Source organism: Ictidomys tridecemlineatus, chromosome 2, assembly GCF_052094955.1.
Source record: "Ictidomys tridecemlineatus isolate mIctTri1 chromosome 2, mIctTri1.hap1, whole genome shotgun sequence".
In the NCBI taxonomy this organism is placed as follows: Eukaryota; Metazoa; Chordata; class Mammalia; order Rodentia; family Sciuridae; genus Ictidomys; species Ictidomys tridecemlineatus.
Genome location: NC_135478.1, coordinates 49,234,896 through 49,260,298, shown reverse-complemented (window position 1 = coordinate 49,260,298; position 25,403 = coordinate 49,234,896). Strand labels below are relative to the sequence as shown.

Genomic DNA, 25,403 nt, shown 5'->3' with positions numbered 1-25,403 from the left:
AGCCACGGTGGTCAGGGGCTGGCCCAGAGAAAGGCGGGCGTGGCTCCTTCCCCCGCAGAGGGGACACTGGGGGAGCAGGGAAGGGAGGGGAGGGGCAGGGCCTGTGATTGACACCGGCTCTTTCTGGCTGAAACCTGAAAGCAGGCAGTTGATGCTGTGCCAGGAGAGCCGGGGCTGGGAGTGTGCTGCAGGGCCTGGGAATGAGGAGCTAAGCATCCTGCCAAGTGTGGATTTGAATGTCAAGGCTGGAGGGAGCCCTGCAAAGGCTTTGAGCAGGGCCTGAGGGGCCAGCCTGGCATTCCAGAAATGTCCCTTCAGCTTGGAATATGGAAGCTGGAGGCAGGGAGGCCCTGGAGGAGGCCCATGGTCTTCAGCGGGGCATGGACAGGAGGCCAAATGGCAGCCATGCCTGAAGGCAGGACTTACAAAGTCAAGGAGGGACCCGGTGGTCCTGCCCCAGTCAAGCCTTCCTCCCTGCCTGCTGCTCTCAGGGAATAGGGGCCATTTCTCCTTAAGGGCCACTTCCTGGGACCCAGGTCAGGGCAGATGGGGAGGTGAGTAGGGGTTTAGTCAGCTTTTTTACTGCTGTGACTAAAAGATTCGATCAGAACGAATTCAGGGGAGGAAAAATTTATTGGGGGTTCACAGTTCCCACGTCTCAGTCCACAGACAGCAGGCTCCATCCCTCGGGGCTCGAGGGGAGGCAGGACATCATGGAGGAAGAGTGTGGTGGAGGGAAGCAGCTCACATGGTGATCAGGAAGCAGAGAGAGACTCCACTCTCCAGAGACAAATAGAGACCCCCAAGCCACGCCCCCCATGCCCCCTCCTCCAGCCACGCCCACATGAGCTTTGGGGGGACACCTCACAGCCAAACCATAACAGGGTCTATGCTCACGAAGGAAAAATGCCAAGTTTGTGTGTGGTGTGACCGTAAGGCCCTGCCCTTTACCTTTGGAGGTAACCATTTTTCCCTTTAAAAAAAAAAATACCTGCTGGGTCAAGCAGAGATCAAGGCCTAGAGCAGAAGTGAGGGGCCCTGGTGGACTTCCCAGGAGCCCAGAGACTGGCTGGGCCAGGAGAGGCAAGAGGGCTAAGGGGCAGCCCATCCATTCCCCACAGCCTCGGCTTTAGCAAAGGGGCGGCTAGAACCCCAGCAATGTTTACAGCAGCTCAATTCACAATAGCTAAGCTATGGAGCCCACCTAGGGGCCCTTCAACAGAGGAATGGATAAGGAAAATGTGGTCTCTGTGCACAGCCATAAAGAAGAATGAGATGATGGCACTTGCCAGCAAGTGGATGGAACGGGAGACCATCATGCTCAGTGAAATAAGCCAGTCCCCCAAAACCAAAGGCTGCATGTTCTCTCTGACAGTGGGGATGCTAACACCCAGTAACAGGAGAGGAGAGAAGGATAGAAGTTCACTGGATTCAACAAAGGAGAATGCAGGGAAGAGAGAGGGAACGGGAATAGGGAAGACAGTGGAATGAATCCAGCGTCACTTTCCCCTGTCCCTGGGTGAATGCCCAACCAGTGAAACCGCCCATCACGTCCAGCCACAAGAATGGGAGGTGGTACTCCATGTGTGATGGGTCAGATACACTCCACTCTCCTGTAGATCTAAAAAGAACAAATAAAAGGGGGGGAGGGGGTGCTGCCAGGGTAGCAGCAGCTCCTTCCCAGGGGCAGGTGTGCAGCAGCTCAGGGTGGCCTCTGACCCTCTCCATGCATGCCAGGCCCCAGAAGGCGGTCGGGGACCTCAACGGCCATCGCCCGTGGCTCCAGCTGCAGATGACCTGGTGAAAACTGTGGAGTCCAGGAATCTGAACTTCTCTTCCCTGAAATGGGATTCCATCTGAGAAAATCCCTTTGTACAATCTCCATGAGGAGGCCCTTCCCTGCCCCTCACAAAGCCAAAAAAGTACAATCTCCATGAGGAGGCCCTTCCCTGCCCCTCACAAAGCCAAAAAGATTAAAAAAAAAAAAAAAATCATACGTGACAACGGGAGCTAACACCCCGCCCTAGCGGTTTCGCTTCACCTTTTCCCTACACTAGAATCCAGCCGTGCTCAGTATCTCCACTGACCAGGTAAGAACCAGGCTCAGGAGCAACTTGCCCCCAGGTCACACAGCAAGATCCGGAGCTGACTGGTTCCTGATGGTAATCACTGTGATGAACCACCTCCTTCCTCCAGGAATGTCTCCAGGCAGGATAGCTGTGGGAATGTGCAGGGAATCAACTCGGGGCCTGAGGCTCCTGGTCTGTGTAGTGAGCCACAACCTAAGATCCCCATTTCTCAGCCCTTCAGTGGGCAGAGATGCATTTGAGAAAGGGTGCAGTTGATGCTATGCACCCCCACACACCCCAATTCCACAAAAACCCACCAACGTGCAAGATCGCAAAAGGAGTTTCGGGAGTCCATGCCATTCCCCCCCCCCACAAACACTTCCAGGGACCCCCCAGGAAAAGCCCTGCGTGGACATTGCAAGGCTCTGAGAATGGGAAGGGCTGCTCTGCGAGCCCGCCGCTGCCCACCGACTTCAGCACGCCGCCGAGCCGCCATCTCCTCTGCAACACCCCCATCTAGTGGTAAAAAAGTGGGAACTGCGACTTCCCTCCAGAACATTGAGGTTCCCGGACTCTGGAAACTGAGTACCCTTCAGCCCCACTGCAAAGCCCTTCGCCTTCAAAGGCTGGAGGACACGAGGTGCAGGTTTTCTGTGTAGGTGGGAGTAACGTGGACCATCGTCGTTATTTTTATTGTTGCTTTGCAGCTAAAATGCACCTTGTGCCTGTGCTGTTATACGAAACCTCACCTGGTTCCAACAGCCCATTGTACACATGCAAAAACTACACGACCTGAAGCCCCGTGTTAGCAATGGGCAGGATAAAACTCAGACTCACGTTGGTTAGATTCTGTTTTCTTCCAGAGATGCCCAGCCGCTGTTTTTGCACCTCTCAAATCAGCCCAGCAGTCTTTATATTTTTATTTATTTGTTTGTTTGCTAGTTGGTTGGTGGGTCCTGGGCATTGAACCCAGGGGCACTCGACCGCTGAGCCCCATCCCCAGCCCTTTTTCATTTTCTATTTAGAGACAGGGTCTCACCGAGTTGCTTAGGGCCTCGCTAAGTTGCTGAGGCTGACTTTGAACTGGAGATCCTCCTGCCTCAGCCTCCTGAGCCTCTGGGATGATAGGCATGCGCCACCACCCCTGACTTCAGCCCAGCAATAATTAAGCACCTAATGCGGTCCTACATGCTCTTTACAGGACCTGATTTTATTTGATCCTTATTCTATTTTAGGCTTTAGGCTCCCCAGTAGCAAGTTTCCGAAAAGTGAGGAGGTGGAACAATTCCCAATACAGGAAGTTAACCGTTCCACTCTCTTACCTTCTAGGAACCACAGGACAGGTGCTGAGAAAGGACTCTTTCGACATGTACTCTGGAGGTAGGCGCCTCTGCCCGCACTGACATTCTGGGGTGGGCTGAGCCCTGCCCGTGGGTGAGGTCCCCTGGGTGCAGGCAGGGTGGGGTTGAGGCTGTCCCTGCGGCCATCCTGTGGTGTCCCCTGGGACCTCCCAGGCACAGATCCTGAGACAAGGATTCAAGTGCACTGGTTTCCTTGACAGGAGATCCCAGGAAACCTCCACAGCGGGGTGGGAAAGAGAAACAGGGAAAGAAGGCCGCCCACAGAGTGTCATCAAAGCCAGTGTCCAGTGCACACCTCAGAGACTGCCTGGTGGGGCCGGGAGCCGGGTGTTCTCAATCCTGACTCCCAGAACTTCCGGCCTGTGCTCAGAAAAATGACCACGCTGGGGCCAGACAGGCATGCACTGGAAAGGACGAGGACACAGAGCTGGGAAAGCAGGACTCGAGTTCAAGGTCACAGGGAGGAACCTCTAGTGGACCCAAGAACAGGACTCCGGAGAGGACCTCCCTGAGGCTCACACTCTGCACCTTTCTGCAGAGGTCTTCTCCTCTGCCTCTGCAGGGACCTGCTGTTTTGAGCTTCTCTGTGCACAGGGTTGCCCCTTAGAAGTGACTGACCCCCTGACCTTTGCACAGCTAGGTAGGACAAGCATTGTCCCCACCAAACTAGGATACCAGACGTCTAAGTTCCCGCCAGCAGCTTGACTTGTGGATTGATGCTTTGCCATCATCGTCTTCAAATTCTTTCTTTCTTTTTTTTCCTTTTTTTATCTTTTTTTTTTTTTTTTTTTTTTTTGGTAACAGGGATTGAACCCAGGGGTGCTTAACCACTGAGCCACATCCCCAGCTCTTTTTAATGTTTTATTTAGAGACAGGGTCTCTCTGAGTTGCTCAAGACCTCACTAAGTTACTGAGGCTGGCTTTGGACTCGCCATCCTCCTGCCTCAGCCTCCCAAGCTGCTGGGATCACAAGGGTGCACCACAACGACCAGCACGGTCCTCGATTTTTTTAATAATTTTTTAAATAAAATTCCCTGTGCTTTCCTTTTTGCCCTGGACTTCACGAGTTATGTAGCTAATTCTGCTAATAATCTGTGATTCCATTTAAGTGCATTTACTGTGTGTCCAAAGTTATGGCCCCATTTACCTTTTACAAAGAAGCTATGACCAGGGCTTCCACCCATCCTTTTTTTTTTTTTTTTTTTACAGATGTAGCCCCCTGCTTTAACCTCTAGGCCCCTTTTTCCCAGACTTCAGCCATTCCAGAGCCTCTTTCTCAAGTTGTGCTATACCCAGAATCCCACCTTCATTGCTATCACTTCCCTTTAGAGTGGCTCATATTTCTCCTTTTTGTGAGGTAGGATTGAGCCAGGGATTGAACTCAGGGCACTTGACCCCTGAGCCACCTCCCCAGCCCTTTTTATATTTTATTTAGAGATAGGGTCTCTCTGAGTAACTTAGAGCCTCACTTTTGCTGAGGCTGGCTTTGAATTTGAGATCCTTCTGCCTCAGCCTCCTGAGCCGCTGGGATGACAGGCCTGTGCCACCTTCCTTTCCTTTTTAACCTAAATAAATAATATCTTAAAAGGACACTCTATCGTTGCCTTAAGTAGAAAGCCATTATCACTGACACACAGGGGAGGTACCTATAAAAATAAATATAATGGAAGCCAGTCAGTGTGCTTTGGAGCTCACAGCACCCCCCAGGGCCAAACCGAGGCCTGTTGAGCAGAGAGTTGGACAAGTTCAAGGTGGTGTTAGAGACACAAGATGAGCCTGGCCTCATGGGCAGCAGGAGAGCGTAGGGGTCGCCTACCTGTCTGGGCTGTCATGGAGGACCCTCCAGCTCAGCACAGACCACCCTTAGTGCCAACCCACGTAGGAGTGGGTCCGAGATGTGCAGAAGAGCCCAGAGGTCCTGAGAGGTCTCAGTCCCCTGGGGTGACCTTGTGCCAGAGGCTGTGATGTGGCTGCACCTCACAGGACCCCAGTGTCCACCCCAGATCACCTGAACGAGGACCCTCACGGCTCATGTGGTCCCTCACCGAGGACGAGGGCTGCAGCAAGCTCTGCCCCAGGACACTCCCTGCCCCTGGCTTCCAGTCCTGGGTCATTAGGTCCCCAGGCGAGAAGGGGAATGAGGGGACGTCACTACCCCGAGGTAAACAGCACCCGCTTCTCTTCCTGCCCACAGATGCCAATCTCCTGGTGAAATTCCTTAAGGAAATTCCACGGGACACTCTGGTGCTGGTGGCCTCCTACGATGACCCGGGGACCAAGTAAGTGGGAAACCCCACCTGCCCAGCCACGTGCTGTTACAAACCACCCTCCTGCCAGCTCCATCTGCTGGTGACCTTCCCTAAGGAGATCAGCAGGCAGGTAGGTGCACAGAGATGTCCCGGGAGGTTCAGCCACAAACAGGAAATGCACCCCCTGGCCACCTACGGCTGGCGGGTTACTGAAATTACAACATGGTGATATATAATGCGTTATTATATATGCACACAGGAAGATACACCACATCACAAATGGCCATGTAGCAAGGCACGGTGGCACACAGCTGCAATCCCAGAGGCTCGGGAGGCTGAGGCAGGAGGATGGCGAGTTCAAAGCCAGCCTCAGCAACTTAGTGAGGCCCTAAGCAACTCAGTGAGACCCTGTCTCTAGATAAAATAAAAAATAGGGCTGGGGATGGGGCTCAGTAGTCCAGTGCCTCAGGTTCAATCCTGGTACCCACCCCCTCTTCCAAACACACACACACACACACACACAATGGTGTGGAAAATATTTAAGGACATGGGAGAATGCTCACCCTTCGTACTAAGAAACAATAAATATACTGACAGGTGCCAAGAACTGTTCATTACATGGTCCCAGACAATTAGGTCGCTGAGTGACATCACGGTCACCTTAGTCGGTGTGAGTACCCTCTGTGAGGTTCACACAGGGACCATGTCACCCGATAAGGCATTTCTCAGAAGGTGTCCCTCCAGAACCGGCCCCTGACTGCTAAAATGTTGGCGATGTTATGTCAAGAGAGAAAATGCTGCCCCGTTTTTCAGTTACTTCTTTGTGACATCCTGTGAACAGGCATTACATTTGCAAACACCTCTCCCCAACCCCCACCCTTGGGAGAGAAAGTCTGGGATCCCTGCATCCTGAGCCGGGGTGCTGAACCCCTGAGCCCCATCCCCAGCCCTTTCTTATATTTTACTTAGAGACAGGGTCTCGCTGAGTCATAGGGCCTGGCGAAGTCGCTGAGGCTGGCTTTGAACTTGGGATCCTCCTGCCTCAGCCTCCTGAGCTGCTAGGATTGCAGGCCTGCGCCACTGCGCCCGGCTCCTGGTGCTCATCAAGCCATCCATCCCCCGATGGTCCTCTCTGGTCCTCTGCAGAATGAACGAGGACATCAGGTACCTCTTCTCCAACCTGGGGAGTTCCTACGTGAAGCAGCTGGGCTTCCGGGACAGCTGGGTCTTCTTAGGAGCCAGAGACCTCAAGAACAAAAGCCCCTTTGAACAGGTGGGTTCCTGGCCGCCTCCCACCCCCAGGAGCAGTGAAGGGCTTGGAGGATGCCAGGGAGGGATGGACAGACAGACAGACGGGGAGCGGGGTGGGGGCGGCGACTCGCTCTCTGCGGACTTGTTGGAGGGAGTCTCCGTGCAGAGCCGTAGGGGAGGGCAGCCCCAGGCCATCTGCTCCCACTCAGGCTGGGCCATGGGGCCAAACCCCAGCCGCCTCTGGCACTTTGTAAAAGATGGGTCATGCGTAAACGCAAAGGTGTCTAGAAATGTACCCAGAAAGAGAAGGGGGAGGAGGACAGAGGGGGAGGGCAAGTGACAGGGAGGAGAAGAGCTGCCACCGGGTCCCAGCTGGGAGCCTGGCAAACCCCTCCCCCTCCCCACCTGGAAAGGGAGGGGTTCGGACCAGCAGAGCCCCTCCCCCTCCTCTCCCAAGCAGGACCCCCACCCGAGCACGTGGAAGAAGTCAGGAAGGGTCCCCAATGTGGAGTTCCAGGTCACCACCGTGGGGTAGCCCTGAGCTGTGGCATCTGGGCAGTCCCCAATGTGGAGTTTGAGGAGCACTCCCAGGAGGAAGGAGGGAGGAGACCGAGGTCAAGGCCACCCCGGGAAATGCTGTGCCTTCTCCCCCTGCCACAGGCAGCCCCCCTCTCTGGACATCCCCAGCTGGGAGGGATTCCAGGAACCCGGAAAAACTGGCCGGGCCTTCCCCGGCATGAAGTGAGGACTGCACTGCTGCCCAGATCCCAAGGCCAAGGGCCAGTGGTTCTGAGATTGAGAACACTGAAGAGGGCAGACTCTGAGCAGAGGGCAGTAGGGAGCTATGGGAGGCTTGAGGAGGAGAATGGCAAAGTCAGGTTGATGATAAGGAAAACTAGCATCCCCTGAGTGCTTGCCCTGCTCAGGCACATGCTAAGCAAGTTATGCACAGGCTCTGATTTAGTACTTAACCATGAAGTCAGTATGATTGTTAAGTCACAGACAAAAAACCAAAAGCTTAGCCAGATGGAGTGGCCCATGCCTGTAATCCCAGCTGCTCCAGAGGCTGAGGCAGGAGGATCACGAGTTCAAAGCCAGCCTCAGCAACTTAGTGAGGCCCTAAGCCACTCAGCAAGACCCTGTCTCTAAATAAAATATAAAAAAGGACTGGGGATGTGGCTCAGTGGTCGAGTTCCCCTGAGTTCAATCCCCTACATCCCCCCAAAAAAAATCATGGTGCCTGGCATACAGCAAGTGCTCAAGAATTGCTAGGATTTGTCTTATTTTTCTTGTCCTTTGAGGTGTCCTAGAAGGGCTAATGCAGAAGTTGCCTGGGTGCCCCATAGGACATGCGGGCAGTCACTGGGCTCAGACACCTTGGGCAAGTTGAGGTCCCTCTCTGAGCCTCTGCTTACCCATCTGTGAAGTGGGGCTATGGGGGGAATGCAGTGAGGAGGCCGAGCAGAGATACCCCCAGGGTCCCACACAGTCTCCATCCATCTCTCTCTCTCTCTCTCTCTCTCTCTAGTTCCTAAAGAGTAATCCAGAAACAAATAAATACGACGGCTGGCCGGAGCTGCTGGAACTGGAGGGCTGTGTGCCCCGGAAGGTATTCTAGGAGGAGTGTGCAGCGCTGCCTGGGCCAGGGGCCTGAGGGAGCTGCTTGCTGACTTGGGACCCAGAGCCCCGGGATGCTGCGCTGGGCTGGCGGGAGCAGACCTCGGAGGAAGAGGAGGGAGCAATCGCATGGAAGGTCCTGGCCGTCCTCACGCTCCCGCTCCCCTCCTGCTGCACAGCCAACACCCCCATGGCCCTGCGATGTCCACCCTGAGACACGCCCCCCCCAGGAACTGCAGACGGCTGTTGGTCCCAAGGAAGGACCGGCTGCCCACCACACTGGACCAAAATTAAATTTTTTTTTTTTTTTTTTTTTTTTTTGCTGGTCTCGAGTGGACTCCCTGACCCCTCGAGATGCCTCCTTTCTCCCTGGGATTGGAATGGTCCAGACTCAGCTATGTGGGGCCGTGGGTGTGGGCAGGTTGGTGACAGCTTGGCATTCACCAGTCCACAGCTGGAGTGGAGCTCGGCTTCATAGGGGTTTCCTTTAGGCATGAAGGAATGCTTGGTGCCCAGGGTATCGTGGAAGATGTCAGGAACAGGGAGAGCCAGAGGAGAGGACACAGATCATCATCTTTTTGTTTGTTAGTTAAGGTTTTTTTTTTTTTTTCCGGTACCTGGGATTGAACCCACAGGGGCTTACCCACTGAGCCCCATCCCCAGCCCTGTTTTATATATATATATATTTTTTTTTTTTTTTAAAGAGAGAGTGAGAGAGGGGGACAGAGAGAGAGAGAGAGAATTTTAACATTTATTTATTTTTTCTTAGTTCTCGGCGGACACAACATCTTTGTTGGTATGTGGTGCTGAGGATCGAACCCGGTCCGCACGCATGCTAGGCGAGCGCGCTACCGCTTGAGCCACATCCCCAGCCCCCTGTTTTATATTTTATTTAATATAAAAGAGGTCACTGAGTCACTGAGTCATTTAGGGCCTCACTAAGTTGCTGAGGCTGGCTTTGAACTCGTGATCCTCCTGCCTCAGCCTCCCCAGCCGCCGGGATCCTAGGCGTGCGCCACTGTACCCGGCCTATGGTCTTGTTTGGAGAAGAGCTAGAGGAAATCCAGAGCTGGCGAGGTTATTGAAGGATGGGCAGATCTGGGACAGAGTAGAAAGAGCGGGATTCAGGGGAGACGTCCTGCCTGGGCTTGGTTTGGGTTCCCCAAAAACCAACCCCCAAACAAGAATCCAAGTGCAGATGGCTTATTCAGGAGATGGTTCCAGGAAATGACCAAAGGGGATGAGGGAAGGGAGACAGGACAGGAAAGGAGGCCGATATAAATGTCGTCAACCAGCTACCGCTGTGGGCGGCTGGCGCTCCACCCACCAGGGACCTCTGGGTCCTGCAGAACAGACACCCCAGACATAGCCTGGTCCACGGGGAGGGCGCTGGGGTATCTGTACGCCCACGCCCGCCATCATTTGTTGTGTGACATCAATTCCTGGGCACTCCTTGTCTGCCCCATGTGGGGAAGAGTGCGGCTCCCCAGTGAGCCCCTGGACAAGAGATGCCATGCCAGCCACAGGGAGGCCGCTGGACACACACGGGGCGGGGAAGACCCAAGGGACACGGTACCAAGACGTGCCTGGGGTCTCAGAAGATCCCAGTTCCCAGGCTCTAGATCAGGTCCTAGGAGTGGTCCTGGGAGCAGAAAGCGTGGTGCTGAGCCCCCAGAGCTGTGCCAGGGGACAGCGAGCATGGGGGGAAGAAGCCCTCAGGCCACAAGGGTGTGGGACGGTGTCTAAGTCCTGGGAACGGGACCGGCTTCAAATGTGCCAAAGGGACATGGAGTAGAGAGGAAAGCAGGATGTAGGAACTCTGACCAGGGGCCTCCGCAGGCGGGGACAAGGTAGAGGCTGGTGGGATGGCTTCAGGCGGGCTCAGCTGAAGAAGTCAGAACTGGGCCCCAGCCAGCCAGCCCACCATTCTTCCCAGCACACCCAGAACGTCCTCGGGGGTTCAAAGGAGGGACTTCTGACAGACCCCCAAATAACCATCTGCACCCCCCCACACACATCAATCCATGCTTAGAAAGACATCTGGCCAGAACCCACGCTCTCGGAATGAAAGTGGAGGGACATTTCCACTGTCACCGTCAACGCCTCTGTATGCTTGGGAAGCTCTCTTTACAGCAAGCAAGGACGGCTCGTGAGATTTAAAAGGAGTCACCAAAGACAAAGTGACCGCACAGCCAGACACAGGGCTAGACAGGTGGCCCCACTATAAAAGAAGGTAGAGCCCAGCACCGCGGCAGATGATTCCAGGAAGCTTAGGAGGCTGAGGCAGGAGGATCATGAGTTCAAAGCCAGCCTCGGCTAAATAGCGAGGCCCTAAGCAACTCAGTGAGACCCTGTCTCTAAATAAAATACAAAATAGGGCTGGGGATGGGGCTCCGTGGTCGAGTGGCCCTGGGTTCAATCCCTGGTACCCCCTCCAAAAAAAAAAAAAAAAAAGGACCTGGAATGGCCACGTGGGTGTAAGAGAAGACACAGGGGTGGCTCCTTTTCGGCACTTTAAAGGAGATTGACAGCGTGTAACTGGCTTAGAGAGTTGGGGAAAGGGTCTCCCAGAGGAGCTTGGAGAGGAAGGACATGGTGACCCCTGCCCATGGACACTCCGCCCAGGCGTCCTCTCCCAGCTCCAGCTTCTGGCTGAGCCTCACTCAGGCTGAGCGCTTGCGTGGAGAACCCGGCTCAGGGTTCGGCACCTTCTTTACTCCCAGGAAGAGAGACCTGGCGCTTCCGTCACCCAGGATGTCACCCACTGATGCCTGAGGGGGTGGGGGTGTATAACTCAGCTCTTGGCCTTGGGGTGACAACTTCAGAGCTCTCCATGGCATCTGGCTGAAGCTGCGACTCTGCCTGAAAGTGTCTTGGCTCAGCTGCCTCCCTCCTCCACTGCTCCTCCTCTCCCTCACCCGTGTCCCCCCGGGAGTGGGGGGGTCAGTCCTTCATAAACCACCTGCACCCTGAGGACGGTGACCAGGGCCTGCTGGGTGGGCCTGAGCCATCCTGGGTGGGGAGACGGAACCGCAGTGAGGAAGCTGCTGTGTCCTCCAAGGAGAGAGGGTAGAGGCCTGGGCCCGAGGACAAGGAAAACAAGGAGGTTCCATGCCAGGACTATGAAGAAGGTAAACAGGTAAGACCTGCGACTGACAGTTCTCATGGGGTACGCCAGCCTCTGAGAACTTCTGCAGGCTAATGGTGGCCTCAGTTCGCTCCCGGCCAGCGTCCCTGTCCCCAGCCCCAGAGAGTCCTGTGCTCTTCCCTCGGCCAAGGCCACTTTTCCAAAACTGTAATTCTGATCCTCACCAGCAGGTGGCAGCCCGAGACAGAAAGGGAAGGGCAGCGAGGCTCGCCCACACTGGGCTCTGCAGAAAGAGAAGTGGGTATCTGGACTTCCCCATGGGCAGTGGGTGTATCACTACTTTTTTTATTTTTGGCACCAGGGTGACCTAGGGGCACTTGACCACTGATCCTTAGTCCCCTTTTGTATTTTATTTAGAGACAGGGTCTCGCTGAGTTGCTTAGGGCCTTGAAAGCTGAGGCTAGCTTTGAACTCGCGATCCTCCTGCCTCAGCCTCCGGAGCTGCTGGGATTACAGGCATGCGCCACCGCACCCGGCTCACTGGTATTATTACTAGTGACATCATGGCCTCGCTGCTATGGAGAAATCCTGTTTTCCTGAGGCCCTGCCCAGAGCTTTACATGAATTACCTCATTTCAACCTCATAGCATCATGGGATAGGAAAACGAGGTTCAGAGAGGTCAAATGACTTGTCCAGTGTCACACAGATAAGGATTGGAATCCCAGTTTGCCTCCATCACTTCTTGAAACAGGTCCTTAAGATCTACCTGGCCCTAGAAGTGCTGTGAGGTAGACAATGTTTCTTCCTCTTCTCTCTCCTACCCTTCCCCTTCCTCCCTCACTCCACAATCCTGCTCCTCCTGAAGGCTCTCGATATCTGAAGAGTGCAGAGACCCTCTGGGTCAATGTGCTCAGCCTGCACCAGGATGGCTTTGGGAGAGAGGGACCGGGAGTGGCTGGAGGGATTTTTAAACCCTCTCACACTTGTAAGCCTTGCTTCTTTCCACAGGGTTGTGGGTCAGGAAGGAGTGGACACTCATACCCACTTTGCAGATGGAGAAGGAGAGGCTAAGAGAAGTGCCCAGACCACCCAGAGAGATAGGGCAGAGAGGCACGGGGAACTCCTTGGCCATCCACCACCAAACACCATCCTGTAACTCACCTGTGCCCATGTGTCAGGAACCTCGTCCACACTGGGTACTACGCTAGGCTCCATCCCTCCTGTCACACCACAAGGTCTGGATGTCACCTTGAGACCCTAATCCTACCCAGACTGGGCTTCAGAGCCACTTGAGGGATCTGGATTTCTGTGCAGCTGATAGGTCGTGTTTACGCTGGGCTCCAAGCAGATGGGAGAACATTAATAAATGTGTAGCACCCCCTTCTCTCCTCCCACCTCACCTTGAGCAAGCTGGTGGTCAATTATGGGATGGCTGTCCAAGGAGTCTAATCTTCAGGGTTGACTTGGAGCATGTTCACTACCCCAGCTGACTGCCAATGTAGCCATTGCCCTTTGCAATCTTTCAAGCTCTCTCCTTTCTGAAGGGGAGAAGCCATGCGCCAGCCCTGACTGCAACAGTGAGCAAAGGGGTGGAGCCAGGTGAGGCAGGAGGGGTGGGGCCAGGCAAGTCAGAGGGTGGGGCCAGGCAAGGCAGAGGGTGGGGCCAGGCAAGGCAGAGGGTGGGGCCAGGCCACACAGGGGGTGGAGCCAGACGAGACAGGGGTGGGGCCAGGCAAGGCAGAGGGTGGAGCCAGGAGACGCAGGGGATGGGGCCAGGCGAGGCAGGAGCTGGACCAGCAAAGCCGGGAGGAAGAAACCCCGAGTTTGCTTGGCTGGAGGGGTGCTGGGAGTCAGAAGAAATATAGTAACAACAGTGACCAACAAAGTTAATCATTGTCCTGTGCTGAGCTCCTGCAAGAAGTCAGGGCTGTCCTCAGCATTTTGCATACTTGGAGTATTTCATTTCATCCTGCATCTTTTATTTGTGGAATGGTTACAATGTGTCCCTCGCTGTTCTAGACCCAATAAGTAAACTGACAACCCAGAGAAACCAGGTCTCAGCTTTTGTGAGACGACCATTCCAGGTAGGGGAGAGAGACCATAAACCCAGAAATAATATCCTTTCCATTGCTAAGTGGTGAGAAAGAAAGAAACAAGCAAACAGAGAACCCGAGAGGCTCCCTTGCAAGGGAGGTCAGAGAAGGCTTCTGTGATTTGAGCCCAAAGGAGAAAAAGGAAAGAATCACACAAAGATCAAAAAATGAGCTGGACGCAGTGGCACATACCAGCAGCTGGGGAGGTTGAGGCAGGAGGATCACAAGTTCAAAGTCAGCCTCAGCGACTTATCAAGGTGCTAAGCAACTCAGCAAGACCCTATCTCTAAACAAAATATTTTTTAAAGGCTGGGGATGTGCCTCAGTGGTTGGTATTTAACCATTCCAGGTTCAATTCCCGGTACCGAAAATTAAAAAAATAAATAATAAAAAATGAGGGTGAGAGGAAGGATATTTAGGCAGCAAGAACAGCAAGTGCAAAGGCCCTGTTCTGGGAGCCACAGGTGCCGTGGCCCTGGAACTGTCAGGGAGAGAAGGGAGCAGAATGAGGTCCAGATGCTGGCTGAGCTTGCTAGGTCAGCCCTGGGGGAAGGGGGCAGGCTGTGTTCTGTTGGCCTCCACCAACCACTGCCATGTAATCAGTCCTCTGTATGCTAGTGGACAGGGAAGGTCGTGAGTCTCCCCGCCCTCAACTCTAGGAGAGGGTCTTGTGCTTTCAAGCACACAGTATTATTAACAGAGCGTGGACAGCAGCGCCAGAGAATCGCTGTTTTCCAGATGCTCTGCATGGAGCTTCCCAGGAATTTCTTCATTTCAACCTCATTGCACCATGGGGGGAGGGGTCATGTAGCCCCCTTTGGTCAAGCATAAGATCACAACCCAGCAGGGGACAGGGTCCCAATTATGCCTTAATAGAATAATGGCTTCAAGTGCACAGACCTGGCCCTTTTCAATCCTGTACAGGTAAATGATTCTCTCTCCTTCCCTGTCTCTCTTTCTCTCTGACACACACACACACTAAGGCTCAGAGAGGTCAAACCATGTCCTAAGGCCACACAGCCATGAGGGACAGAGCTCCAATTCAAGCCCAAGGTAACTCTAATCTTAACCTCTGATCCAGGCTGGTGTCAAGAAGGAAGGGATGTCGGGAGGCTGATGCAGGAGGACTGAGTTCAAAGCCAGCCTCAGCAACCCAGCGAGGCCCCAAGCAACTCAGCAAAAACCCTGTCTCTAAATAAAATATTCAAAAGAGCTGGGGATGTGGCTCAGTGGCTAAGTGCCCTAGTACAGAAAAAATAAAAATAAAAATGGAAAGAGTGGTAAGGAGGGTGCCTTCCTGCCAGGGGCCCTCTGAGAACTTGGCCTCAGGGCTGGAATCCAGCCTCCGGATATTCTCCTGGCCTCAGCCCAGGTCTCCTGCCCTCCAGCCTCCTGACAGCTTCTGCTCTCAGAGTCGCTCTTGGGGACAGCCCAGGGCCACAGGTGTCTTCCACTGTCTGCTCTTAAGGGCCCCACGCAGCCTGCCCTGAGCCCTGCACCCCGACAGGCAGCCTCCCCCGTCTGGCCCTGTGTGCTGCAGGGAGCAGCCAGGCGGGAAGGCCAAGTCCCTGCGGCGGGGCCAGCCAGAGGTCAGCGGCCACACCTGAGCCGTGGGAAGGGAGGAGGGGACCATCCTGCTTGCCCTCTACTTTCCCAGCTGCCTCCGTTTCCCTGCCTGAGAGAAGAGGGCTCTGGGAGGTGGAGAGCCCCAGGGACCCCGGGGAGGGCCTGTGGCCACCTGGGGCCTGGCGGCCCTCTGTCAAGGTCAATCGCCCTAAGCCCGTCTGAGGAGCTCCAGGCTTAGCGGCCGCTGCGAAAGCTGCCTTCCCGCCTGGGAGAATGAGTCACGAGAAGACGGGGGACCCTGGCCCCAGGAGCCCCTCGGGCCCTGGCTCCTGAGATCACCGCCAGCAGGGAGGACCCTGGCCCAGCCCCTGTGGCCCACCAGGCCCAGCGCCACTTCACGCCATGGGCGCAATTCAGGGGAAGAAGGTAGGTGCCCCGTGCACCCGGTCGTGACCTGGCTGGGGGAGACAGGCTGGGCCTGCCAGCGGGGAGCCCAGCCACCTAGGAGCCCCGGCCAGCAGGCCACCAGCCCCTCCACCCGTTCACAGCTGAGATCTGCCTCTGCAAACCCGGCTAGAACTCAGGGCGAAACCCACCCCGCCTGGTCTCTCCGTCTCTAGGACAGAGCCAGGGCAGCCCATCTCTCTGGTTCCTGGACTTAAGCACACACAGCTCTAATTCCTGGAATACAGGCTCCCTGGGCGCCCCCTCCAGGCCCCCCAAGGGGACATCTGGCCCAGGTGGACACAGGGGCAAGATAAAAAATGATGATTATAGTAAGTCGGCTAACCAGCTGTTTCCAGATGCAAGGTCCTGGGTATGTCATTTAAGCTAGCTTTTTTTTTTGGGGGGGGGAGTAGGGGGGTGGTTACCAGGGATTGGACCCAGGGGTGCTTAACCACTGAGCCACATCCGCAGCCCTTTTTTATTTGTATTTTATTTAGAGACAGGGTCCCTCTGAGTTGCTTAGTGCCTCACTAATTGCTGAGGCTGGCTTTGAAACTGCGATCCTCCTGCCTCAGTCTCCCAAGCCACTGGAATTACAGGTATGCGGCACCGCGCCCCAGCATAGAGTAAACTTTCTATGCCTCATTTCCTCACCTGGAAAATCAGAACAGTAGCAGTCACTACCTAAAAGTCTCATCATGAGAATTTAATGAATGAAACACGTAAAGGGTTCAGAAGAGTGACTGGCAGATGGCGGGGTGTATCTGTATCTGCTCTGTTATTAGAAATATATTCATATTATTGTCCTTCACCCTCTAAGTCTGGGCTCTCAGCTGGTGGTTTCACAGCCTGTCTGAAAATGCGGCCAGGGAGTTCCCGCATCAGTATCATTAGGTGGGGAGTCGGAGGGAGCCCTTTAAACAGTCACTTCCGGGGGCCATTCAGACCTCCTGGATCAGTCTCTGTGGGAGGGGCACCTGCATTTAATGCACTGGCTCTCAGAGACGGCGCACAGGCTCAGGGCGCCTGCCCACGTGCACCCAGGGCTGGAAGCCCAGCAGTGCTGGTCTGGTCGCAGCCTCCGCCCGCCTGCTGTGGGAGGCCCTGCATGGCTCCAGACCTCTGCTCCTTTTCTGTAAGTCGGGAGGTTCACGAGAGGATGGCTGACACCCGCTTGGCCCTCTGAACCCCAGATTACCTGTGATGACCTCATCCTTACACATAAGGAACTCAGGCTCCGGGGCAAGAAGGGATTTCTCAGGCGGCACGTGCAGGCAGTGGGGACAGGTCGGGACACGGGCTCAAAACCCATCTCGCTTTTTGCTGGTCTGTGTCGGCGTTCCCCCACCTTCATTCGCTCCCACCCCGAATGCCCACTATCCCCTGGGCACCCGCTGCCCGGTGCCAGTGCTGTGTGGGGACTGGGGGTCAAGCATGAAGTCGCATGGTCCTTGCCCACAAGGGCTCCCTGGTGGACTGGGGCCACCTCAGGGAGGGAAATAGGGGGAGCTGGGAGGGTGGGCGCGCTGCAGGAGAGGGACAGGTCAGGCCGGTGCTTGGGTGAAGCCCCCTTTGTTCTCTGGAAAGGCCAGAAGCACGGGCTGAGCCTGCAATGTGCACGGGGTCCCTGCAAAGCGTGGAGAAGGGTCAGTGTAGGCCCATCAGAGCCCACCCTTGGGCCAGAGGTCAGGCTCCCTGTGGGTGGCTGCTGCTCCCCACGGAAGCCAAGGGCAGGTGCAGGACATTTCAATGTCATGGCCCACCCTGGGGAAGAGAGACGTCTCCCCAGTCTTGGCGTGGGCCCAGAAAATGGAAAGACACTGCAAAGGTTAAGGGTGAACAGAAGGTGCCCTGGGCCAGGAGTCCAAACACATACAGGGGCTGTAATGCCTGGGGCTGGGGGGCTGAGGGCCGCAAGTTCAAAGCCAGCCTCAGCAAAAGCAAGGCCCTAAGCAGCTCAGTGAGATCCTGTCTCTAAATAAAATACCCCTGAGTTCAATCCCCAGTACCACCACCCACCCCCCAGCAAAAAATATAAAACAGTGTTATGGAGAGGTTCCACAAGGCTCAAGGTCAAGGTCATCCAGCCAAGGTCATCCAGCCAAGGTCATCCAGCCAGTACCTGGCAGAGCTGAACTTTGAATCAGGAGGCCCAGGGTCAAGCTGTGCTGCCCAGCTTCTTTTTTTTAAAAAAAAAAAGAGAGAAGGAGAGAGAGAGAGAGAGAGAGAGAATTTTAATATTTATTTTTTAGTTTTCGGTGGACACAACATCTTTGTTGGTATGTGGTGCTGAGGATCGAACCCGGGCCACACGCATGCCAGGCGAGCGCGCTACCACTTGAGCCACATCCCCAGCCCCGCACTGCCCAGCTTCTGAGGGAGAACTGAGCAGGCACAAAGTTCAGCTCTACCTGGGACCAACTGGGCCACTTGTTTCACCTCCCAGAGCCTGGGTTTCCTTATTGGTTTAGCTGGATGATGATTTTACCTCCCACAGGAGATGAGTCTGGTGCCCAGGGAATGGCGGATGGTGCTGCTGCTGCTCAGGAGGCTGTAGAAGCTGCAGCGGGAAGGATGCTGCTGTACTGGGGCAGCCCTGCAGGCTGGCACACCTCTCTCGTCTCTCAGGCATTAACCCCACTCACCCGGGTTGTTCACCACCCCCAGAGTCCCGGCCCTGTTGATATTTGCTGAGACTCTCATTGGTTGGCATTCATGTTCACTTAAAGAAAATTTCCCACTGAAACAAGAGAGAAGTGAAAATACAGGAAAGCCGGGGGCGGTGGTGCACTCCTGTCCTCCCAGCAGCTCAGGAGGCTGAGGCAGGAGGATCGCAGGTTCAAAGCCAGCCTCAGCAAAAGCGAGGCCCTAAGCAATTCAGTGAGACCCTGTCTCTAAATTAAAATATTTAAAAAAGGGCTGGGGATGTGGCTCCGTGGTTAAGCGCCCCTGGGTTCAATCCCTGGTACAAAAAAAAAAAAAAAAAAAAAAGTACAGGAGAAATGGCTAAAATTTGATGGATGACCCGACAGGGAATGTTCACTCTGACAGAGACCAAAAGGCACACAACTGTCTCCCCAGACAACTCTCCCCACAGATGACAAATGGGCCCACCTGGCACTCGGGCCACCCAGCCCCACCCAGCAGTGTGAGGGTGTCATTAAGGGGACAAGAGAAATGGCAGGTCGGGAGCTCATGGAGAGTGAAGAGAGCACACACCCAGACAGAGGCAGAGCCCCTGCCCTGCCCCACCGCGTACCCCAGACCCTGGGCCTTTGCTCACCTTCCAGACCCTGGGCCCTTGCTCACCCTTCGGGTGACTGAACCCTCCAACTTGTAACCCCAGACCAGCTCTTCCCTGCGTCCCAGTCCCAGGGCCCGCCCCACCTGTTCTTGTCAGCCTTGGCCCATCTGTGCCTCGAGTTCCCAGCTACTGCTGTGACACTGTCCCCGCAATCAGCACGGCTGTTAATTCAGAAACCTGTGAGGGGTAGTGGGGGATTGAGAAAAGACAGACACCCACATAGAGAAAAAGCTAGGGCCAGGGGGAGACACTGTCCTCTGTTGGAGGAACAATGACCCAGAGCTAGCTCAGCAGGTTTATTATTAGGTTTCATCATCAAAAAGGTTTTCTGTGAAAGTTTCTGCAAAGCATGCAGGATTGAGGGTCAGAGACTAGTGGCCAGTTATGATGATCAATTTGCACTCATAATTCTCCATCCCTGGCAGCTGAATCTGGACTCAAGGTCAAGACTGATAGTCCCGTGCCTAGCACAGATCCTCCTTTAAGCAGGCTGTCACCATGGCAACTGGGCAGTCTTGACCTGCACCTTTGCACAGGAAGTTCCCAGGGCAGGCGCAGCTCCTGCTGTAGGACAGAGAACATGGTTCAAATCACAGCTCCCGACAACACGGTCCACCAAGGCATAAGATAGTGATGAGGAAGAGGAGAAAGACATCGGCTAGGGAACACCAATGCCACCAGCCAGCTTCTGTGCCACCCCTGAGAGGAGGCCTCGGTCCTGCTTGACACTGAGCTAGCCATTCCTCCTGCTTCTACTCACACAAATCACACAAGTGCTCTCACAGAGGACTATTATCCTCACCCCTATTTCACGGGTCAGGATACTAAGGCTCAGAGGTCACCAGCAAGACGTGGCTGGGCCAGGAGGTGCATGGGGGATCAGCCCAGCCGGGCAGCACTCACTTGGGGGACCTAGGCACACCACATCCTAAGGTCTCCCTAGCCCCCTTCCTCTGCAGAAGACCACACTGAGGCCAAAGCCTTAGAATGGAGGTTCTTTGGGCACGGTTACAGGGAGGTGGATATGCTATGCCAAGCAGAGGCTCCGGGACTCACTTGCTGGGTGATGTGTAAGCTTCAGTTTCTTTATTTGTAAAATGAGGATTAAAAATATTATTATTACTAGTGTGAAAAGTAACTGAGAAAATGCACATAGTAGTCAGGTACGGTGGTGCACGCCTGTGATCCCAGCGGCTCGAGAGGCTGAGGATCATGAGTTCAAAGCCAGCCTCAGCAACTTAGCGAGGCCCTGAGCAACTCAGTGAGACCCTGTCTCTAAATAAAATATAAAAAAGGGCTGGGGATGGGGCTCAGTGGTTCAGTGCCCCTGGTTTCAAACAGAAAGAAAGAAAGAAAGAGAGAGAGAAAGAGAGAGAGAAAGAAAGAAAGAAAGAAAGAAAGAAAGAAAGAAAGAAAGAAAGAAAAGAAAAGAAAAGAAAAGAAAAGAAAAGAAAAGAAAAGAAAAGAAAAGAAAAGAAAAGAAAAGAAAAAATGCAGGACCCCTTGTTCAAAACTTTTTAAGACTTGCCCAGGCACGGTGGCACACACCCAGTGGCTCAGGAGGCTGAGGCAGGAGGATCACAAGTTCAAAGCCAGCCTCAGCAACTTAGTGAGGCCCTAAGCAACTCAGGGAGACCCTGTCTAAACAAAACATAAAAAAGGGCTGGGGATGGGGCTCAGTGGTTAAGCGCCCCTGGGTTTAACCCCTGGTACTAAAAAAAAAGAAAAGGAAGGAAGAAAGAAAAAAATTTTTCTAAGAATCTCAAGATGCCAGCAGCCAAGCATCTGAATCCTGAGCCCTGCTGAGCCCAGAGCCCTGTGCTACTGTGCAATTCACTTGCCCAGAGAGCGGGCCCAGGCCTCGGTGCCACCCAAGGGGACGTCCATGCATGGAAGGCCCCATCCCAGGGCTGTGGGAGCAGTGCTAGTCTGCATGCTGGGGCTGGGAGCAGGACTTCCGGATCCTGGACTTTGCCCTCAGCCCCAGGATCCCGCTGCTGCTCCCTCTGTTAGCCCCCTGCATCGGACAGTCCCTGTGTGTGTTTCCTCCCTTCAGTGTCCCACACCTCATCCACCTCACCCTCAGAATGGCCTGGGTGGGAACTAAAACAGAGTTGCAATTTCTTCCCCAGGGACAGAGGGTGGGGCAAGGCAGCAGATGAAATGCTCATCTAAGGACAGACAGAGTGGCCCTAGAAGGACACTTTCCTGTCCCTTGAGACAGGAATGGGGCTTTTATTCTACCTTCTTCAAATTGGATTCAGGCGCTGAATGCCCAGGGATGCCTGGAACAGATGTATACGTTGGGCACCGCACAAAGGCAACCAGTTGACGGGTTGGAGGGGGTAGAAATCCAGCCACCCTCTGCTGGCGGGGCTGGTGCCCAGGCGCCGGCTTCAGGAGCCCCGAGGAAGGGGTGCTGCTGTGTGATTCAACAAGGTCATTGCAGACAGCCCTGTCACCCACTCTTCCCAAACTAAAACTTCTGTCCATTTTTATGGCCCGATGCCCATTTGGGGAGGGAGGAGGAAGAAAGGAAGAAGGACAGGCTTCCCCGACAGACTCCAAACGTCCACCCAAGATGAGGGGCTTAGTAGATAAGCCGAGAGGGAGCCGAGCTTGTCTCAGAGGTGCATTTGCATAATTAGGCCCACGCGTGTCACTAAACCTGTGGGCTTGTGGGGGCAGCTGAGAGAGGGACCATGAGAACAGAAGGGGGTCAAGTTCCCCAGGGACCTCAGGGCACCACGCCACCAATTTGACTTCCCTAGGACAAATACTGTCACACTCTCCCGGCTTTCTGGTCTTTCCACGGTAAAGAGCACACTGTTGTGATTTGTCTTCCGTCCTTGATTTTATCCATCAGGGAAGGGAGAATATGTTTGGTTTTTGTTTTATCATTGTGTCTTCAGAGCACACAGTAGGTGCTTCATAAATGGAGATTATGTTGTGTTTTGGGTTTACCATTGCATCCCCAGAGCAGATAGTAGGTGCTCAATAAATGGAGACTATGGTTGGTTTTTTTTGGTTTACCATTGTTCCCCAGAGCACATAGTAGGTGCTAAATAAATGGAGGAAGGAAGAAAGGGGAGAGGGAGGGGCGTCCCTGGCACCTTAGCTCCCCGCCCTGTCCCTCCCCTTTACCCTGCCAGAGCACCACACACATCTTCTCTAGAGAAGAAACAGGCAGAAGGAGCCAAGATGGCCTCTCCTGAGCCAGCCTCCGGCTGTGGAGGCAGATCTCATCTCCCAGACGGTAGACAGAGGAGCTCGACTTCGTTCTTGGTTTCTTATTCCTCTGCCTCCTCTTGGTCTGATCTTCTCGGTGCCCCTCAGAGGCCCTGAGCAACCTTGGGCAAAACCATCTCCCTCTCTGGGCGCCAAGTTTCTTCCCACATGGAAGCAGGGGTGGCCGCTGCACCTGCCGCTGGTTCAGGGGTCCCGTGAGGCAGGGAGAAGAGAGTCACTCCCCCAAGGGACTGGGAGACCTGTCATCAGTCTCTCTCAGCCGCTGGGGACACAAGGTCTCTCCTGTTTCACAGCCAAGAAGTAACTAGACAGAATCACCCCGAGCAGGAGCCAGTCAGCGTTCCGCTTCCTCCCACCAGCACCAAGGTCACCCCCCCCAGACCCTGCCCAGCGCAGCCCGACCTGGCCCTACCCCTTCCCACCAGACACCATCTTTCTCATCTGTAAAATGGGCTCTTCCTGAAGATAAAAATAAGAACGCCTTCTAATACTTGGGTCACTGCACAATCCTCTCCACCAAGGTATCGGTGTCTGCATGCAGACTCAGAGAGGTTGAGCTCTCTCCTCAAAATCACACAGCAAGGCCAGAACGGGGGACTTAATCCTGGATACCCGTGCCCACCAACCTGTTTTCCAAGCTTGGGGACTGAGGCTGTTCATCTCAAGCCAGAGTAAACCTTCACTCGCTGGGTACAGTTAATAGGCCCCTCTGGGAGCCCTGCTGAGGAGCAGCCTTCAAGTTCAGAGGAATTTAATTTCTCTCTTGAAAGGACGAGGAGGTGGGGCCGGGTGGAGGGGCTAAATCAAAGCCGGCTTTCCTGCCGGCAGGAACCCAAAAGCCAGCTCCCCGCCCCAGGCCCCTGGGATCGGCTTTCAGAACATTGTGTCCTACACCACCCTGAACCGGGAGCTTTGTTCAAAGGAGAGATCAGATCTCAGAGGCGGGGTGCAGGGAGAGGCCACCCCGACCATCCAGAGGAGCCGCAGCACCTGGCTTGGTCTGCATGACACCTTGCTCCTAAGGTCGATGGGGATAGAGACTGAGGTGTCCCCTGGGAAGGGTGGGCCCCAGAAGGGCAGTAAGTCAGCCAGAAAGGAGGCCACAGGTGCCAGGTTTGTTTTGGGTTTTGGTTTTGGTACCAGGGATTGAACCCAGAGGCACTGAACCACAGAGCACACCCCCAGCCCTTTTTTATATTTTATGTAGACACAGGGCCTCGCTGAGTTGCTTAGGGCCTTGCTGAGTTGCTGAGGCTGGCTTTGAACTCGAGACCCTCCTGCCTCAGCCTCCCAAGCTGCTGCAGTTACAGGTGTGTAGTGTGGGATTTCTGGGGTCTCAGAAGCCTGCCTGCTGCCAGGTGAGCTAGCTCTGATCCCAGCGCCTCTAGAGGCTGAGGCAGGAGGATCACGAGTTCAAACCCCACCATATCTGCCGTTTTGAGGGATCATCTCAGGTTTGGCTGGACCCACCAGAGCCCCTGGGCATACCTGGGGGCACTCTGGGATGTACCATACAGCAGATGCTCATGGATCTGCTCCCCCTGGACCCCAAGAAGCCAGCCTTTGCACACGTCTCCTGGTGACTCTGAGCACAGCCAGGCACCATTTCCTGATGCATCACAAATGTTCTCACAGTTCTGGAGGCTAAAAGCCGAAATCAAGGTATCGGCAGGGTTATGCTCCCCCGATGACTCTGGGGGTCTGTTCCAGGCCCTTCTCTTAGCTTCTGATGGATGGTGCAGCAATCCATGGTCATCCTTGGTCATCCTGGACTCCTCCCTGCCCTCAGCTGGCCTGTCCCTGCCCAATTGTGTCTCCTCCCCTCTTACAAGACACCAGTCAGATTAGGCACATCTAATGACTTTACCTCTGCTGGTCACATCTGCAAAGACCCTTAGTTCCAAACAAGGTCATAGTCACATGTATCAGGGGCCAGGACTTTACTGTCTCTGTTTTGTTTTGTTTTAATATTTATTTTTTAGTTCTAGTTGGACACAATACCTTATTTATTTATTTTTATGTGGTGCTGAGGATTGAACCCAGGGCCTCACACGTGCTAGGTGAACACTCTACCACTGAGCCCCAGCCCCAGCTGCGGGGGCATTCAACCCAAAACCGTAACCCCTGGCCACTAGGGCCTCTAGGTTTAGTGGGCACTCCTCCTCCTCCTCCTCCTCCTCCTCCTCCTCCTCCTCCTCCTCCTCCTCTTCTTGTACAGGGGATTGAACTCAGGGACACTCGACCACTGAGCCCCATCCCCATTCTTTTTATATTTTATTTAGAGACAGGATCTCACTGAGTTGCTTAGGGCCTCCCTAAGTTGCTGAGGCTGGCTTTGAACTCGCGATCCTCCTGCCTCAGCCTCCCGAGGCGCTGGGATGACAGGCGTGCGGCAGCTCACCCAGCAGTGGGCAGGCATCTAAGACCCCAGAAATCCCACACTACTCTGGCTGAGTCCCCAGCCTCAGCCCTGGCCCTAGGAGGCCCCAGGTGAGGTCACACATGAGGGTCCTTATTTTCTTTCTCCCCAAATCCCCACTTGGATGCTTTTCCATAAGTGGAATCAGGACTTCCTGGAGACAGAGCACACGGTGGACGGACCCTTGCATAGTGTCTGTCCCTTTCTTCCTCAAGGATGATCTTGGATGGTAAAACTGTAAATTGTTTATTGTGATTGTTAAATGTTTAAACTGTTTCATTTAATTATTAAGTAGCTACAAAACACTTCCTGCTGGGCAGGTGACACACACCTGTAATCCCAGCTGCTCAGGAGGCTGAGGCAGGAGGATTATGAGTTCAAAGCCAGCCTCAGCAATAGCAAAGCGCTAAGCAACTCAGTGAGACCCTGTCTCTAAATAAAATACAAGAAAAGGCTGGGGATGTGGCTCAGTGGTCAAGTGCCCCTGGGTTCAATCCCCAGTATCCCCCCATCCCCCCCCAAAAAAAATCAGTTTCCAAGAGGGAGTGGCCTCTGGCCCTCCATCCCCCACTAGTAACAATAATGACGTCATGGTCATCCCAGGAGCTGCTGTGTCCAGCTGCGTACTGTCTGCCGGGCACCCATTGGAAGCTCTTGACATTTGAGCCAGTCAGAAAATGGCCCTGGGA

The 25,403-nt window shown here is 54.4% G+C and overlaps 2 protein-coding genes and 1 long non-coding RNA gene across 7 annotated transcripts in view; 2 read left to right on the top strand and 1 right to left on the bottom strand.

The window, feature by feature from the left end:
• Positions 1 to 8,865, top strand: part of Fam3d (FAM3 metabolism regulating signaling molecule D) — a 30,306-nt gene extending 21,441 nt beyond the window's left edge. For both annotated transcript variants that reach the window (XM_078038539.1, XM_021730649.3), the window contains 4 exons: positions 3,399 to 3,449; positions 5,625 to 5,709; positions 6,826 to 6,952; positions 8,459 to 8,865. In XM_078038539.1, coding sequence (XP_077894665.1) covers positions 3,399 to 3,449; positions 5,625 to 5,709; positions 6,826 to 6,952; positions 8,459 to 8,548 — 353 coding nt within the window. In that variant the 3' untranslated portion in view covers positions 8,549 to 8,865. The remainder of the gene's footprint in view (positions 1 to 3,398; positions 3,450 to 5,624; positions 5,710 to 6,825; positions 6,953 to 8,458) is intronic.
• LOC144375077 (uncharacterized) lies at positions 615 to 24,422 on the bottom strand. 3 transcript variants are annotated; one of them, XR_013434479.1, is made up of 3 exons: positions 18,154 to 24,422; positions 17,865 to 17,921; positions 615 to 16,396 (listed from the first exon to the last, which is right to left on the bottom strand). It is a non-coding gene; the product is annotated as an uncharacterized LOC144375077 (long non-coding RNA). The 3 variants fall into 3 exon arrangements; XR_013434480.1 differs by having other exon boundaries at positions 18,231 to 24,422; XR_013434481.1 differs by having other exon boundaries at positions 615 to 9,645; positions 12,798 to 17,921; positions 18,154 to 24,417.
• The window catches only part of Fam107a (family with sequence similarity 107 member A), a 47,089-nt gene continuing 37,266 nt past the window's right edge, over positions 15,581 to 25,403 (top strand). The window contains exons 1-2 of one of the 2 annotated variants that reach the window (XM_078038537.1): positions 15,584 to 15,721; positions 16,240 to 16,341. In XM_078038537.1, coding sequence (XP_077894663.1) covers positions 15,698 to 15,721; positions 16,240 to 16,341 — 126 coding nt within the window. In that variant the 5' untranslated portion in view covers positions 15,584 to 15,697. Of the gene's footprint in view, positions 15,722 to 16,239; positions 16,342 to 25,403 lie in introns of both variants that reach the window. The other variant, XM_021730740.3, reaches the window with a different exon arrangement.